At 55.0% G+C, this 12,846-nt stretch overlaps 6 protein-coding genes across 7 annotated transcripts; 4 read left to right on the top strand and 2 right to left on the bottom strand.

Moving 5' to 3' along the window:
- Positions 1-618: 618 nt before the first annotated feature.
- Positions 619-1,751, bottom strand: H310_07224 (hypothetical protein). Its single transcript, XM_008872570.1, has 5 exons — positions 1,593-1,751; positions 1,448-1,533; positions 1,092-1,398; positions 874-1,026; positions 619-822 (listed from the first exon to the last, which is right to left on the bottom strand). The coding sequence occupies exons 1-5, from the start codon at positions 1,722-1,724 to the stop codon at positions 649-651; spliced, it is 852 nt and encodes a 283-aa protein (XP_008870792.1). The 5' UTR covers positions 1,725-1,751; the 3' UTR covers positions 619-648.
- An 85-nt stretch (positions 1,752-1,836) lies between these two features.
- Positions 1,837-5,068, top strand: H310_07223 (hypothetical protein). Its single transcript, XM_008872569.1, has 8 exons — positions 1,837-1,911; positions 1,974-2,086; positions 2,136-2,230; positions 2,300-3,513; positions 3,625-3,870; positions 3,922-4,199; positions 4,259-4,499; positions 4,567-5,068. Exons 1-8 carry the CDS (start codon positions 1,894-1,896, stop codon positions 4,969-4,971), a joined length of 2,610 nt encoding a protein of 869 aa, XP_008870791.1. The 5' UTR covers positions 1,837-1,893; the 3' UTR covers positions 4,972-5,068.
- A 187-nt stretch (positions 5,069-5,255) lies between these two features.
- H310_07222 (hypothetical protein) lies at positions 5,256-6,399 on the top strand. The gene has a single exon (XM_008872568.1). It carries the CDS (start codon positions 5,303-5,305, stop codon positions 6,371-6,373), a length of 1,071 nt encoding a protein of 356 aa, XP_008870790.1. The 5' UTR covers positions 5,256-5,302; the 3' UTR covers positions 6,374-6,399.
- Positions 6,400-6,630: 231 nt separating this feature from the next.
- Positions 6,631-8,054, bottom strand: H310_07221 (hypothetical protein). The gene is made up of 6 exons (XM_008872567.1): positions 7,952-8,054; positions 7,803-7,899; positions 7,551-7,739; positions 7,328-7,474; positions 7,205-7,259; positions 6,631-7,154 (listed from the first exon to the last, which is right to left on the bottom strand). The coding sequence occupies exons 1-6, from the start codon at positions 8,023-8,025 to the stop codon at positions 6,652-6,654; spliced, it is 1,065 nt and encodes a 354-aa protein (XP_008870789.1). The 5' UTR covers positions 8,026-8,054; the 3' UTR covers positions 6,631-6,651.
- Positions 8,055-8,493: 439 nt separating this feature from the next.
- Positions 8,494-10,137, top strand: H310_07220. 2 transcript variants are annotated; one of them, XM_008872566.1, is made up of 9 exons: positions 8,494-8,672; positions 8,724-8,817; positions 8,874-9,028; positions 9,070-9,112; positions 9,174-9,331; positions 9,385-9,532; positions 9,587-9,687; positions 9,759-9,885; positions 9,952-10,137. In XM_008872566.1, the coding sequence occupies exons 1-9, from the start codon at positions 8,572-8,574 to the stop codon at positions 10,063-10,065; spliced, it is 1,041 nt and encodes a 346-aa protein (XP_008870788.1). In that variant the 5' UTR covers positions 8,494-8,571; the 3' UTR covers positions 10,066-10,137. The 2 variants fall into 2 exon arrangements, with proteins under 2 accessions (XP_008870788.1, XP_008870787.1); XM_008872565.1 differs by having other exon boundaries at positions 9,759-10,137.
- Positions 10,138-10,182: 45 nt separating this feature from the next.
- Positions 10,183-12,095, top strand: H310_07219 (hypothetical protein). Its single transcript, XM_008872564.1, has 9 exons — positions 10,183-10,333; positions 10,414-10,504; positions 10,566-10,720; positions 10,823-10,865; positions 10,918-11,072; positions 11,190-11,310; positions 11,377-11,480; positions 11,556-11,706; positions 11,754-12,095. Exons 1-9 carry the CDS (start codon positions 10,215-10,217, stop codon positions 11,889-11,891), a joined length of 1,077 nt encoding a protein of 358 aa, XP_008870786.1. The 5' UTR covers positions 10,183-10,214; the 3' UTR covers positions 11,892-12,095.
- Positions 12,096-12,846: the final 751 nt, after the last annotated feature.

The raw sequence follows: 12,846 nt of genomic DNA, 5'->3' as shown, positions 1-12,846 counted from the left end.
TGTGCTGCCCCTCATCGCCTGCACAACAAATCTTCAAGTCCTCGACATCAACGACTCCTGGGCATCGTCGCCATTAAATGTCATCTGCCGTTGGAACCATCCTAAAGGTGTGGTGGACAATGCACTCTCGATTCCCTTGCAGAATGGCCGTGGACTCCGCCCTGCACACACATGAACCGCAAGATCCTCTTGCAGTTGGGAGCGCGTCCCGTATCTTGCACCAGTACCTTGCAACACTCCCGACGGACAGATGGATCCATCCCTAGCGGTGGGCTTGTTCGACACGGAATTCAAAGACGCTTTTGTGGAGTGGTCGAGCTCTTGTGTTGGACCAACCCAATCAACGACATGGGAACGCAGCAGCACAAAGGAATTCTCCTTCAACAACGTGCGTGGAGCGGTCGTTTAGTCGTGGCTGGCACCATCCCATCTTGGACACAGACTCGATGCGCATCCTGCACCAGTCCTCGAAATTGAATCTGCTCTCCCCCATCCGTTTCGACGGGCAATACTCCAACCCTGATACGTATCAATTCGCGAAGTACACCGGATCAATCGTGTACTGTGCTGGGGCGGTGGCATGCCTTTCGTGAGCCCCCTGGCGCCAACAGACGGGGAGCGAATGAACCGTCATGTGAATGCACTCTATTAAAACTCGTCCTTGATATCCAACCACTTGGTGAGGTAGATGCACGTGGCTGGTGAAATGATGTTTCCATCCGCGCACTGGTCGAACACAGGGCACACCCCGCACGGCGTGTCTGACAGCGTGTCAAAGTCCGTCACTTCACGGGATACCTTGTAAGACACTTCGCGCCATTCCTAGCCACACATACTCATAAAAATCTATGGACCCAAGCGCGTAGCTCGTACCCCGCTGGCGAGCCTTGCCGCCCGAACTTCCTCGACTCGGTCGTCGTAGATGAGTGTGTTGAGAATGGACATCATTTCGTCCGGGCCTAGCGACACCTTGGCGATGCCAGACTCGTGCACCTTATCTGTGATTTGCTTGAGGGTGACGATGCCCTGTCGAGGAATGGTGGGATGAGGTGGCGTCCATGGGGAGCATGAACAGGTACGTAGGTAGGTACCTTGGCGCGGATGAACTGGCACACAAAGTTTCGCAGAGTGTCGATAAAGTCGTGGTCAAACTCTTGTTCGTTGTACCATGGTCCGCCCGTGATATCTCGCGATGGCACGAGATCGAAGAGCATGTACAGCTTCTTGTTCTTTTGACTGATTGATTTGACTGCCTTCACGAGATGGCGCGTCTCGAGCAAACGGATCGTCTTACGGATGATCACTTCCGGGATGTTGGTTTTCGCCTTGATATCTCGTGTCCAGATGCCTTTGTTGCCAGCTTTTTCAATCTCATGGAGCACCCCCCGTTGTTCAACCCTACAGTGTCGTCGCATATGACCGGTGTCCGCTGACCAAGTCCACGTACGTGAGACCACGCATGCGTTCGGCTTCCTCCTTGGCCACTAGGCCATACATCAAGTTGCCATTTTGTTGAAAGATCTTGATGCGACCCTATCTCGACCATGTTGATGAGACTCAACGGTGTTCAAGCAGCATGAATGTGCACGTACATCCGTAACGAGTTCATTGATCACTCCTGGAAGCTTGTCATACTCGGCTCGGAAGGAGTCCCGCACCTGGGCGTCGGAGATCGCGTCCGTCGATGACCCCAACAAGTCCAGGAAGGCCTTGGCATGGTCCATCTTGCGTCCCAATCCAACGAGTTTAAGTTGAATAAACCTGTGAAATATCATATCGAATTCCACAAGGTTTCCCGTGTGATTGGTGCAAGCCAATAGCATTGGTTGGTGCAGCATTTTGTATCTTGGCGCGCCGTCGTCCACCGCCGCCGCCAGCTACCTCGTTCGGAAGATGAAGTTCTCGTACGAGGTCCGACGCTACTTACGTCCGCGAGTGTACTCACGTGGATTCTGATGCGTGCGCGTGTATAGTTCAGCCACCTCTGTGGGACCGTCTACACACAGGGCAACCTTGTGTTCACGCCGGACGGGAATTCGCTGCTCAGTCCTGTCGGCAATCGCATCACCGTGTTCGACTTGATCAAGTACGTCCATGTCGCGTTTTCTTCTCGTTTGTACTAACGATGTATGCAGCAATGCGTCGCGAACGTTTGCGTTTGAAAGCCGCAAGAACGTCCAAACGATTGCCGTCTCCCTCGATTCTCGCCTGCTCGTTGCTGTCGACGAAGGTACAGCATGATAGTTGCAAGTATATTGTGCATTGACCACTGACGCACGACACGTTTCGCTACCTCCAGACGGCCATTCGCTTCTGGTGAACCTCAAGAAAGGGATTGTCCTGTACCGATTCAACTTCAAAGCGCCCGTTCGCACCCTTCGCTTCAGCCCGGACAACCGATACCTCGCCGTGTCCCATGGCACGAAGATTCAAGTGTGGAAGGCGCCGGGCCTCAAGCGAGAATTCGCACCGTTCGTTCACCACCGAACGTACGGTGGACACCACGGCGACGTTTTGTCGATTGAATGGTCGCCCGACTCGAAGTTCTTTCTCAGTTCTGCCAAGGATCTGTCCGTGCGCCTGTGGTCTCTCCAGCCGTACCCGAACTTCACGCCGTACACACTGGTCGGCCATCGCGATGTCGTGGTCGGCGCGTACTTTTCTGCCGACGGTCAGACAATCTACACGGTTGCGCGGGATGGCGGCGCGTATCTCTGGGAACACGACGGTGGTGTCGCCCCCGACGAGGATGTCGATGAAGACGAGATCCCGCTCGTTGCTCGCGGTGTCAAGTGGTCCACCAAGCACAAACACGTATTCAAAATGGAGTACGCCAAGGTGGACTGCGTGACGTTTCACGCCGCCACTGAGCTGCTCGTTGTGGGGTTTGGCAACGGCACGTTCGGGTTGTACTCGCTTCCCGACTTCCAGGACATTCACACGCTCAGTGTTTCGCAACATCGCATCAGCTCCGTCGCAATCAACGCGTCCGGCGAATGGTTGGCGTTGGCTTCGCAACACCTCGGCCAACTTCTCGTGTGGGAGTGGAAATCCGAGACATACGTGCTCAAGCAGCAAGGCCACTACTTTGACTTGAACGTGCTTGCATACTCGCCGGACGGCCGCCTTCTCGCCACGGGGGCCGACGATGCCAAGCTCAAGTTGTGGGACACCACATCTGGCTTTTGCTACGTCACGTTCCACGAGCACACCGCCCCCGTGACTGGCGTCGCGTTCACGGCCAACGGCCAAGCGGTCGTGAGCTGTTCGTTGGACGGCACCGTGCGCGCTTTCGACTTGAACCGGTACAAGAATTTCCGCACGCTGACGACGCCGAGCCCTGTCCAGTTTCTCTGCCTCGCCCTGGATACGAGCGGCCAGCTCGTGTGCGCCGGGACTCTCGATCCGTTCCACATATACGTGTGGTCCATGCAGACCGGTCGCCTCACGGACGTCTTAAGTGGCCACACGGCGCCGATCACGTCACTGGCGTTTTCGCCGTCGACGACCGAGGTAAGACCGCTCTGTAAGGTATCATGGTCACTTCGGCGGCCATGCGTGCTTCTGGCTTTTCCAACGTGTTGTCTGTTTCGATCGAGCTCATGCGATTCCCGTGACTTGTAGGAGCTCCTCCTCGCGTCCGGGTCGTGGGACCATACCGTGCGCGTATGGAACGTGTATCAGAACAAGCCATTCATTGAACCGCTTGCCCATTCCAGCGACGTCCTGGCGGTTGCGTTCCGGCCCGACGGCAAGCAAGTGTGCAGCGCTACGCTCAACGGGCACTTGAATCTCTGGACGGTCGCGGACGGTGAACTCGTCGGGGAAATCGATGGTCAGAAGGACGTGGCTGGAGGCCGGCATTCGTCGGTGCGTGCGCGTAGACCATGACCCATCGAGCCCACGTTTGTGACGGTGTAGGACGCCATGTCGGCCGCCAACAACACGCGATCCAAGCACTTTACGTCAGTGTGTTACTCGGCCGAAGGCAACTGCATCTTGGCTGGCGGCCAGTCCAAGTATATTTGTATCTACCAAGTGTCGACGAAAACACCGATGCTCCTCAAGAAATTTCAGCTGAGCCAAAACCGGAGCTTGGAAGGCGTGCTCGATCGACTGCACTCGGCTGAAATGACGGAGGCCGGTGCCAAGGCCCAGCTCAACCTCGACGTTGATCCTCTCAGCACGTACAACGCCGCGTACGTATATGCGTATTTCCTGGATGAAAGGAATACGGCAATGGACTGATGGGCTGTAGTGACAACCAACTTATCGGCGCGAAGCGAGCCGTGGACCCCGGCGCCCGCCGACAAGGCATGGAAGTGCTATCAAAAGCTGTTTTATTCTCGCCGACAGGCCGATCGTGGGCTGCCGCCACGACGGAAGGGCTTTTGATTTACAGCTTGGACGAGACGCTCGTGTTTGACCCGTTTGATCTTGACGAAGACATTACGCCCGACACGATCAGGCGGACACTGGCGCACCAAGAGTTTAGCAAGGTACAATGCGGAATTGCTCTCGACGATTGCATGACGCCAGTGCACTGATTTGACAATTGGCTATCAGGGTTTGCTCATGGCACTGCATTTAAATGAAGAACTGTTGCTTCGGTTGTGCTTGGAAAGCGTGCCAGTCGAAAGTATCCCTCTCGTGGCACAGGCCCTGACCGACACGTACTTGAAGCGGCTCATGGCGCTGCTGGCCAAGGGACTGACCGACAGCCCCCACTTGGAGTACTACCTCACGTGGAGCCTCGCGATACTGAACGCGCACGGACCGATCATCGACGCGCACTCGGTGGAATTTCTCAGCACGCTTCGCGCGCTGCAGAAGAGCCTCGTCACCCACTTCAATGACCTCTCTCGCGTCTGCAACGACAACCAGTACACGCTCGATTACCTGCGAAACCTGAGCCAGCTAAACCGTCATGACAGCCAGCAACGCGATGCCGACCAAGTGGCAGTACCATAGTCGTCACCCCTGTCACAAAGTTCCTAAATATTGCTGCGTTCTTGGACAGTCTAGTTTCGAGCAATGAGGCCGTACATCACAAACTTGAGTCGTCGCAACCGCTAAGGCTGCTACAGTGGCTTCCTCACAACGTGTTATCGCTACCACCATCCATGCGATGCCGGCTTTGGCGCCTCATGTCATTGTTCAGGCCAGCAATCGAGTGAGTCATCGCGAACTGCGGAGGTTGTTCGGATCTCCGGATACTTGGGATGGCGGCCAAGGCAATATCCGGATATCAACCTCAGACATCTGGCACTGCGAAAAGAGCTTCGTGGCAATCGTGCCATCGATGGATCCGTTCCAGTCGAGACTGCAGCAACGCGCAATGCGCAACCCGTACAAGCCTCATGCAGACAACACGGCCGGCCGCGTGAAAATAGGCCTTGGCTTGCTCTGTTTCGTGGGCGTGGTCATGTTTTTCACCTCTGGATCGTCATCTGGCACAGTTGTCGCGCCCAAGCTTCGCAAGGACGCTGGTTACTTCGAGCAGCAAGCAGCCGCCCTGCCACCGACCCCGATGTCTGTCATGACGTTCAACATTCGCTTCGCCAGCGCAAACGATGGGTGGAACAGCTGGGACCACCGCAAGGAGCACTTGATCGACCTCATCAACAGGTATAAACCGACCGTGATGGGCACGCAGGAAGGGCTGAAGGATCAACTCGCGGAGATCCACTCGAAATTGCATGGAAACTACGACCGGTTCGGCGTCGAGAGAGAAGCAAACGGCGAGTTCGAGCAGATCTTCTACGACACGGATGTCGTGACCAAATTAGACGGCGGGAACTATTGGCTCAGCGACAACCCGGAAGTCCCTGGTGTCACTGCGTGGGACGCCCCATGCGTGCGAATGGTGACGTGGTGCAAGTTTGAGCTCAAGGCGACCAAGCAGCACTTTGTCTTCATCAACACCCAGTTTGACCATCGTAGTGAACGGTCTCGCGTCAACAGTGCCAAGTTGATCTGGCGCCGCATCCAAGACACGTGGGAGCCATCGATGCCCGTCTTTGTCGTTGGAGACTTCAACACATACCGCCACACGTCCGTGTATTCGTACCTTACCAGTGATCCCGCCGGGCCTCAATTTGCAGAAGCGTGGAAGACTGCCGACAAGGCCATCGGCGATGTTTCGTACACGTACCATGGGTGGGCCGGGGTCGACAACGACGGAGAAAAAGTCCCGGAAGTTGTGCGCGCCGCCAACCACATCGATTGGATTTTGTACCGACCGACTACAATGAAGGTCGTGTCGACAGAAGTTGTGACAGAATCGCGCAATGGACGGTACCCGTCCGATCACTACCCGATCCATGCGCACATCCTCTTTCCCAGCACCAAGGATGTCCCCGCCGCTGTGTAATGTACCAATAGTAGCGACGACAACGATGTCTTGCCTTTGTTTTACTTGTCGCGGCGACGTGGCCGCGACATAAAGCAGAATGGCGCCATTCACATCATCGCTCCTCCCGTGGTTTGGAAATGGATGGCTCGCCTGAAAGCAATGCCTAGGACAGGGCAACCTCAAGCATGGAATCGAGAGTACGCTCTTCCAGATGGAGCAGAACTCGAGAATGTGCACGATGGAACACGGCACGTCGTGCGCAACACAGCTCGACATTGTGAAAACAAAAGTGCTATTCAAAATGCCCCGTAGCACGTTAGAGGCTGGCCTGGGCCGTGGGAAAGCACGACCGAGTCCAGCGCCACCGTTTCGTGACTGCGGGTGAAGTCTCCCAGGATGGAGAGCTCGCTGAGCTTGGTCACGACTTCGACGAACGCGCATTGCGATGGCGGCGTCCACGGAAGCAACGTGTTCTTGGGGTCTGTGATCCACCCCGCCGTCTCGGAGAGCGGTATCGTAAACGTTTGCGCCGACCCAGTGAACGTAGGCGACAGTGTTTGGGGCCACGCGAGGCGCACCCCTGCATTCAGGTTGCACGTGGCGCAATCAAGAATGACCAGCGGCGTCGAAGCGGGTGTATTCCGGTTTGATGCCGCGAAATCCCCCTCCGATGCCGACAATGTAAACGTCAGCGTGCCGCCGTAGGTCGACCATTGGTTGCCCAGAAACTTGGACGGGGCCGTAAAGTACCAAAGCTGGGCGTCATCGCTGGAAGTGGGCTGAGTTTGGATCACGCTCTCTATTCAGCATGCACAGGTAAACACCCCCCCCATTCCTCGTACACTGCACCTGTTCCATAGATATAATAGCTCATGATGCCGTAGCTCGTGGGATCATAAACTGGCTAAGCCACCCCCCCATGAGCATTACACATTTGGCAGCCCTGGCAGCGAGCGCAGGGGTTCATGCTACCTGCTGGTTGTTGTTATTGCGAATGCTCCATCCTTCGGTGTCCACGTAGAATTGGCTCGACATCACGGCGGGACCTTGTGAGATCGTAATGGTCCCTGGGGCGGACGTGGTGAGCCCGTCGTTGACAGTGTACGTGAACTGGGCGAACTAGCGACCGCCACATTGGAAGATTGTTATGGACAAGGCATGGGGCGAAGAGACATGGAGGGGATTTCAAATATACCTTGGAATCAAGGGGTGAGTTGGAGAAGGGCCGTGAAAACACCACGCGAGCGTTGGAGCCTGTCACGAGCGCAGGCGTCGTCGAAATAGCGGTTGGCGTTTTCTTGGGGTCGTAGCCGTAGTCGCTGTACACTTGGGACAGTTGATAGAGAAACCCCGCGGCGGGTAGCGATGCAATCGATACTGTGAGCTATTACAAACCCGATAACGTTGACATTGGGAAGGGGACGAGGCTCCATTCGGCAAGACTTACAGCACGGCCAGCCATGCTGTACCCCTTCAACGTGACGACAACGTCCTGGCCAGGATCGACATGGTACACTAAATTGCGCGCCACAAGCGTGCTGGCGCTACCATGATCAACACGGTTGGAAGCAAATCCGAACAGAGAGAATCGCATACCCGGATGCAAATGCCGCGCATGTACTGAGCCCAGTGGCAAAGGCCAAGCGAAGTCTGCCGCTTGACACCCTCATGCTTGTTCGAAATGCCGTCGAGTCGTTACGACCAGCGGTTTTGTGATGTTTATTTTGGGCAAGAACAATCGGACATGACGATCTTGGCCGACATGAACCCCCCCTAACCAACGATATGGTCAACTGAGTAGCTCATTCGATATGCCAAATCGATTCCATTCACACCGTCGATAGGCTTCATGATATCGCAGCACCTTGCGGTAGTTCCCACTCCACCTTGGAGAGAGGTGTTTGAATTTTGATTGCTTGCCTTGGTGCTCTATATATCACAGGATTAGGTGGGGACGTCGACGAGCTGCCAGAAACCCCACAACGACATCTACTGCGAGCTGCCGGTAGGTTGAGAGGGAAGTAGTCGAGAGTCGCGCGCTCCGCTCTGAGTTGGGCTGAATCAACTTGGCTAATGAAGCAGTTACATGCGTGAAACTGCCTGGAAAGGCCGGTCTGTTTTGACCAAATCAGACCGCCGAGCCCCAAGTTGATGTTACCCAGGCATCCCACTATGTCCCTCGACAGGGCTTTCGCTGCCATTTCTCATCCGCCATCATGGTCCTCCCGACCCCGCCAGAGCTGACACCAGAGAAGGAGCCTGTCCTCCGAGTGCACCCCCCGCACAATTTCCCACGTATCCTTCCGCGTGGGCTCGTGTAAGCTAGTTCAAACAATTCCCGATTGCTTGAACTCGTCGTGTGTCGCAGGCCTTTGGTCGAGTTTACCGTCGTGAATGGCGTCACTCACGGTTTGTTCATTGCGCTGCTGGCGTTGATCGGAATCATAGCCTGGATCTACTACGTAAGACTGGCTACGACATGCACTGCTAGAAGATCACGAAATGTGTATTTCGTTAGCATGGCTTTTGGTACGTCAACGCAGCGATCGTCGTGGCGTATATGCCCACGTATTTCAACGGTGCCAGCGATAAAGTCCTGCCGTCCCAGGGTAGTTTGAACTGGGACGCCATTCGTACCCACAGATTTTGGCATATTGTCCAACGTCATTTCCGGTGAGCTGACCTCCTTCCGCTACCTCTCATTTCGATTGTAGCCTGGAGTGCGTTCGAGTGAATCGTTTAAACAGGACCAACCGAGTACGCTACATTGCCTGTCAAGGCTGATTATCTCGTCAAGTCACGCGCCTGCTGCACGTAGTACTTCTTTGGGCTGCATTCGAACACCTCCACCTCCCGCTCGGGAAGCCTCTCGCGTTGTGGTGGCATGTGGGCGGCGCTCTTCCCTGACCACCCCACCAGAACACTAGTGTCAACGCCGTACTTTTATATCCCGTTCCTGCGGGACTTGCTACTGTGGCGAGTCGAACTTGTCACGACTGCCTCGAACATTGACATGATTCATTTTGCAGGCTTGGATGTGTCGAAGCGACAGAAGGCGTCGCCCACGAAGCGCTGCACAATGGTGTGAGCCTCCTGCAGTGTCTCTATGATGTTCGCATCGACCAAAGAGAGGCCATGGATCGAACCAACGACGCGTTCTTGGTAGTCGATCCACAGGTAACGCTGCAGTCAAGTCAATTGCAGTTTTATTGTCCAACGTATCCGATGTAGTCCCAGCTTTCGCTGACGTTTGTCAGGATTGCAATGATGCATGGGGTATCGCTCGTCCCGGTCTTGGCTCTCGACACGTCGCATCGCGACAATTCAACTCCGTACGTCAGTGTGCCTACAACATTCGTGGCAGCATCGAATCGTGTAAGGCCATGACTCAGCCGGAATCTAGGACGTCGCACTGGAGTGCATTGCTTCCGAGGTGTCTTGTTCAACTCATCGAAGTATACTCGAGTGTGGACCGGGTGCGCACAAGGCCCAAGGCGAACGTTGTGGTTGTGTTTGGTTCGCCCATACCTGTATGGATACCCCATCAAGAACCCATCTTCTGTCCCCAACTACGTCCTCATCGTCGTTGGCGGCAGGTCGAGCGCAATGCACACCCCTCGCAAGACGAGGTGCAGGAAGTTCACGCAGTCTATGTCGAGCACCTTCGCGACCTCTTCGTTGCTTGCCAACGATTGCACCAAGAGTCATGACCCAGGTGTGGGTGGAATATTTTAATTCATACTTATCTTGTAGTTTATACGTAATCTATTTGAAATTCCAAACCAGCACATTTGATTGGCTTAGCCGAAATCGACTCACACGCCCATCGCGATGACTCGCACAAGCCGTTGCGTTGAAGATGTGCGAAGCGAAAAAGGCGAGCGGCGCTAAGACAGCGGCGTCAACGGGCAAGGAAGACGGTGTCTTACGCGTGCACCCCGACCCAACCTTCCGCGACTCGCTCCCGGCAGTTGTATTGTACGTAGCTTCGTCTACCCTTGATCATGGCGTTTGTGTGGACCGGTCGGGTTGTATCTCAATCGAGTTCGGTCTTGTAGCAACTCGTTGGAGTTCATCATGAGCTTCACGGCGATCCATTACCTTGTGTGGCCCGTGTTTACCAGCATCTTCTTGTACTACATCCACAAGGTAGCTATTCGCGCCATCGATCACAATGTCCACAACAGCCACGCCTGCGATGTGTGCTTAGATTGGATACACCTACGTGAGTGTGGCGCTTGTCCTGGTCTACTTGCCGACGTTCTTGAACAACGCACACAAAAAGCTGACGCCAAAGGAAGGCGGCATGCAATGGGACTGGTTGCGTGAGCACAGTCTTTGGAACCTGATGTGCAGCTACACCAAGTACGACGACCAGCCTGGTCTCGAACGTTGTTTCATCAGCGATCCATGTCGATTCGCATGACGCAATGCCCTGGTGCCTTCCTACGCGAGTGTCATGTGTAGGCTCGAGATCGTTCGTGAAGCGGCCCTGGACCCGACGAAACAAGTTCGACCACGTTGTGCCGTTGCCCTTCGTCACGCCTCTTGTCCCTGTCTAGTATGTCTTTGCATACCATCCCCACGGCATCTTGATCCTATCGCGCATCTCGACGTACGCGGGCAACTTCGAGAAGCTGTTTCCTGGCATTGTCGCCCGTGCGTTGGGAGCGACTCCCATGTTTTTCATCCCGATGGCCCGAGAAATATGCCTCTGGTTCGTTGCCCAACAAATCGTGTCCTGTGTTGGCTTGTGCACTTTACCGTTGTGTCATGTGTTGTCGTTCGGTGGCCACCCTTTACCATATTGACGTTGCACGCGCCGGCACAATAGGTTGGCCGCCGTCGACGCGAGCCGAAAGAACGCCGAGCGCATTTTAAAGGAAAAGATGAGCGTCATTGTGTACCCTGGTGGGTCCAAGGAGATCTTCCTCACCGACCCCAACTCGAAGCAGGTACGTGGGGATACAAAACGAGCACGTCCCTGTAGTCCACGCCCTCTCTCTCTCATTGTCAACTAGACCACCCTCGTGCTCAACAAACGGTTGGGCTTCATTAAGCTGGCCGTCCGATATGGCGCGGATGTCGTGCCGACATTTGTCTTTGGTGAAAAGTGGATGTACAAGTAAGTTGCGTGGGTTGCATCCATGGTGTGGATGTGGATAGATGGATTGCTCATGGCAGATGGGGCGTCATGTAGCATCTGGAACCCGCCCCAGTCGGTCCGGCACTTTTTCCTCTCGACACTCAAGGTGCCGCTGTTGCTCTTCTGGGGCCGCTTCTTCACGTGGCTTCCCAAACGGTTGACGGGAAAGCGCCGCTTCGGTGTCGTGTTTGGCAAGCCCATTCCTGTACATTGAGTGAGATGGTGTGCATGGTCACGGGGATTCTGTTGCAGGTCACTCAAAATGAAAATCCCTCGGAAGACGAACTGATCCAGATCCACGCGTTATACAAGGAAGAGCTGACCGATTTGTTCACCCGGTACAAGGCCGAGTTTGGCTACGACGACGACGAGGTGCTCGTGATTCAATAGACCGCGTTGGTGTCCGCTGCAGTCCCTCCTGGCCGCCTGCGCACATTGGCAGCGATCGCACCGGATATCGAGTGAACTGAAACACAATAAACGACGACATTCGAGTCCGCTTGAAGGCTGGAATGGAACGTTTTCTTGTTTTCGAACGAATTATGAGGACATGAAGGCAGGTGCAGTCTTGCGACCTTGGACAGATATGCCCCGCTGCATCCCATTGCCGTCGCCAGAGTCACAAAGAGTGCTTAAATATAACAGAACCGAATGACAGGCAGAGAGATTCCCCACTTGGACAAAGCCGCGATGGACTGCAAAAGGAGCAGCCAAACCTACGTCAGGTCCACGATGTGTGGTTCATTGCGGACGGAAAGCAATGGCCGTGAGGGCGCCAACTCTTCATCCGATTCCAAAGACAAATCGATGCTGGCACCACTTGCAAGTAGACGCGGTTTCTTGGACGGAGGGGCCTTCACGACAAACATTTCGTCGTCCGAGTCATCGGAAGATCCAATCTCAATCACACAGTTGGTCGACGACATCGCCGACGACATTCTCTCGAGACCAGAGCTTCGTTTCCGCGACCCTGAGCTCCGCTGGCTAGACGTCATGTCGTTGGCATGCATGGACAAAACACCTGAAACAAAACCTCAACAACGCATTCAGCTATGGCAACGCGAAAGACTCATACTCACCTGCTTGTGTAATCCCAGGGCAGCCCACAACTGAACCAATCGCTGGATCAAAACGTGGCTTCGACGATTCGCTCGGTAGCTTCCCAGTCCCAAGAGCCTCTCGCTCCACATCCGTCGAAGTCAGCGCTTCCAATAGTGTCGTGCCACCAGTTGAAAATTCAGGAATCGGTTGTGCAGATGCCGCCGCCGGACTCGGTGGAGGTGCACCAAATCGCGCCGGGCGAAGAGGGTCCACTTTCACGCTGGCTGCAGTCTGCACTCCTTGA

This window comes from Aphanomyces invadans (genome assembly GCF_000520115.1).
Source record: "Aphanomyces invadans strain NJM9701 unplaced genomic scaffold supercont1.13, whole genome shotgun sequence".
Taxonomy (NCBI): domain Eukaryota; phylum Oomycota; class Saprolegniomycetes; order Saprolegniales; family Verrucalvaceae; genus Aphanomyces; species Aphanomyces invadans.
The sequence above is the reverse complement of the archived record's forward strand: the minus strand, read 5'-3'. Positions and strand labels throughout refer to the sequence as shown.

Bases quoted from the DNA above. Each gene is read 5' to 3' on its own strand.
- H310_07220 (XM_008872565.1), top strand. From the start codon at position 8,572: ATGGTCCTCCCGACCCCGCCAGAGCTGACACCAGAGAAGGAGCCTGTC. The intron at 8,673-8,723 runs GTAAGCTAGTTC...CGTGTGTCGCAG, and splicing joins ATCCTTCCGCGTGGGCTCGT to GCCTTTGGTCGAGTTTACCG. The intron at 9,332-9,384 runs GCGAGTCGAACT...TTCATTTTGCAG, and splicing joins CTGCGGGACTTGCTACTGTG to GCTTGGATGTGTCGAAGCGA.
- H310_07221 (XM_008872567.1), bottom strand. From the start codon at position 8,025: ATGAGGGTGTCAAGCGGCAGACTTCGCTTGGCCTTTGCCACTGGGCTC. The intron at 7,900-7,951 runs GTATGCGATTCT...TGATCATGGTAG, and splicing joins TGCGCGGCATTTGCATCCGG to CGCCAGCACGCTTGTGGCGC. The intron at 7,475-7,550 runs GTATATTTGAAA...GGCGGTCGCTAG, and splicing joins ACTCACCCCTTGATTCCAAG to TTCGCCCAGTTCACGTACAC.
- H310_07222 (XM_008872568.1), top strand. From the start codon at position 5,303: ATGGATCCGTTCCAGTCGAGACTGCAGCAACGCGCAATGCGCAACCCG.
- H310_07219 (XM_008872564.1), top strand. From the start codon at position 10,215: ATGTGCGAAGCGAAAAAGGCGAGCGGCGCTAAGACAGCGGCGTCAACG. The intron at 10,505-10,565 runs GTAGCTATTCGC...ATGTGTGCTTAG, and splicing joins TCTTGTACTACATCCACAAG to ATTGGATACACCTACGTGAG. The intron at 10,721-10,822 runs GTACGACGACCA...TGTCATGTGTAG, and splicing joins CTGATGTGCAGCTACACCAA to GCTCGAGATCGTTCGTGAAG.
- H310_07223 (XM_008872569.1), top strand. The intron at 3,871-3,921 runs GTGCGTGCGCGT...GTGACGGTGTAG, and splicing joins CTGGAGGCCGGCATTCGTCG to GACGCCATGTCGGCCGCCAA. The intron at 4,200-4,258 runs GTACGTATATGC...GATGGGCTGTAG, and splicing joins CTCAGCACGTACAACGCCGC to TGACAACCAACTTATCGGCG.
- H310_07224 (XM_008872570.1), bottom strand. From the start codon at position 1,724: ATGGACCATGCCAAGGCCTTCCTGGACTTGTTGGGGTCATCGACGGAC. The intron at 1,399-1,447 runs GTACGTGGACTT...ACGACACTGTAG, and splicing joins GAACGCATGCGTGGTCTCAC to GGTTGAACAACGGGGGGTGC. The intron at 823-873 runs GTACGAGCTACG...ATGTGTGGCTAG, and splicing joins CGGCAAGGCTCGCCAGCGGG to GAATGGCGCGAAGTGTCTTA.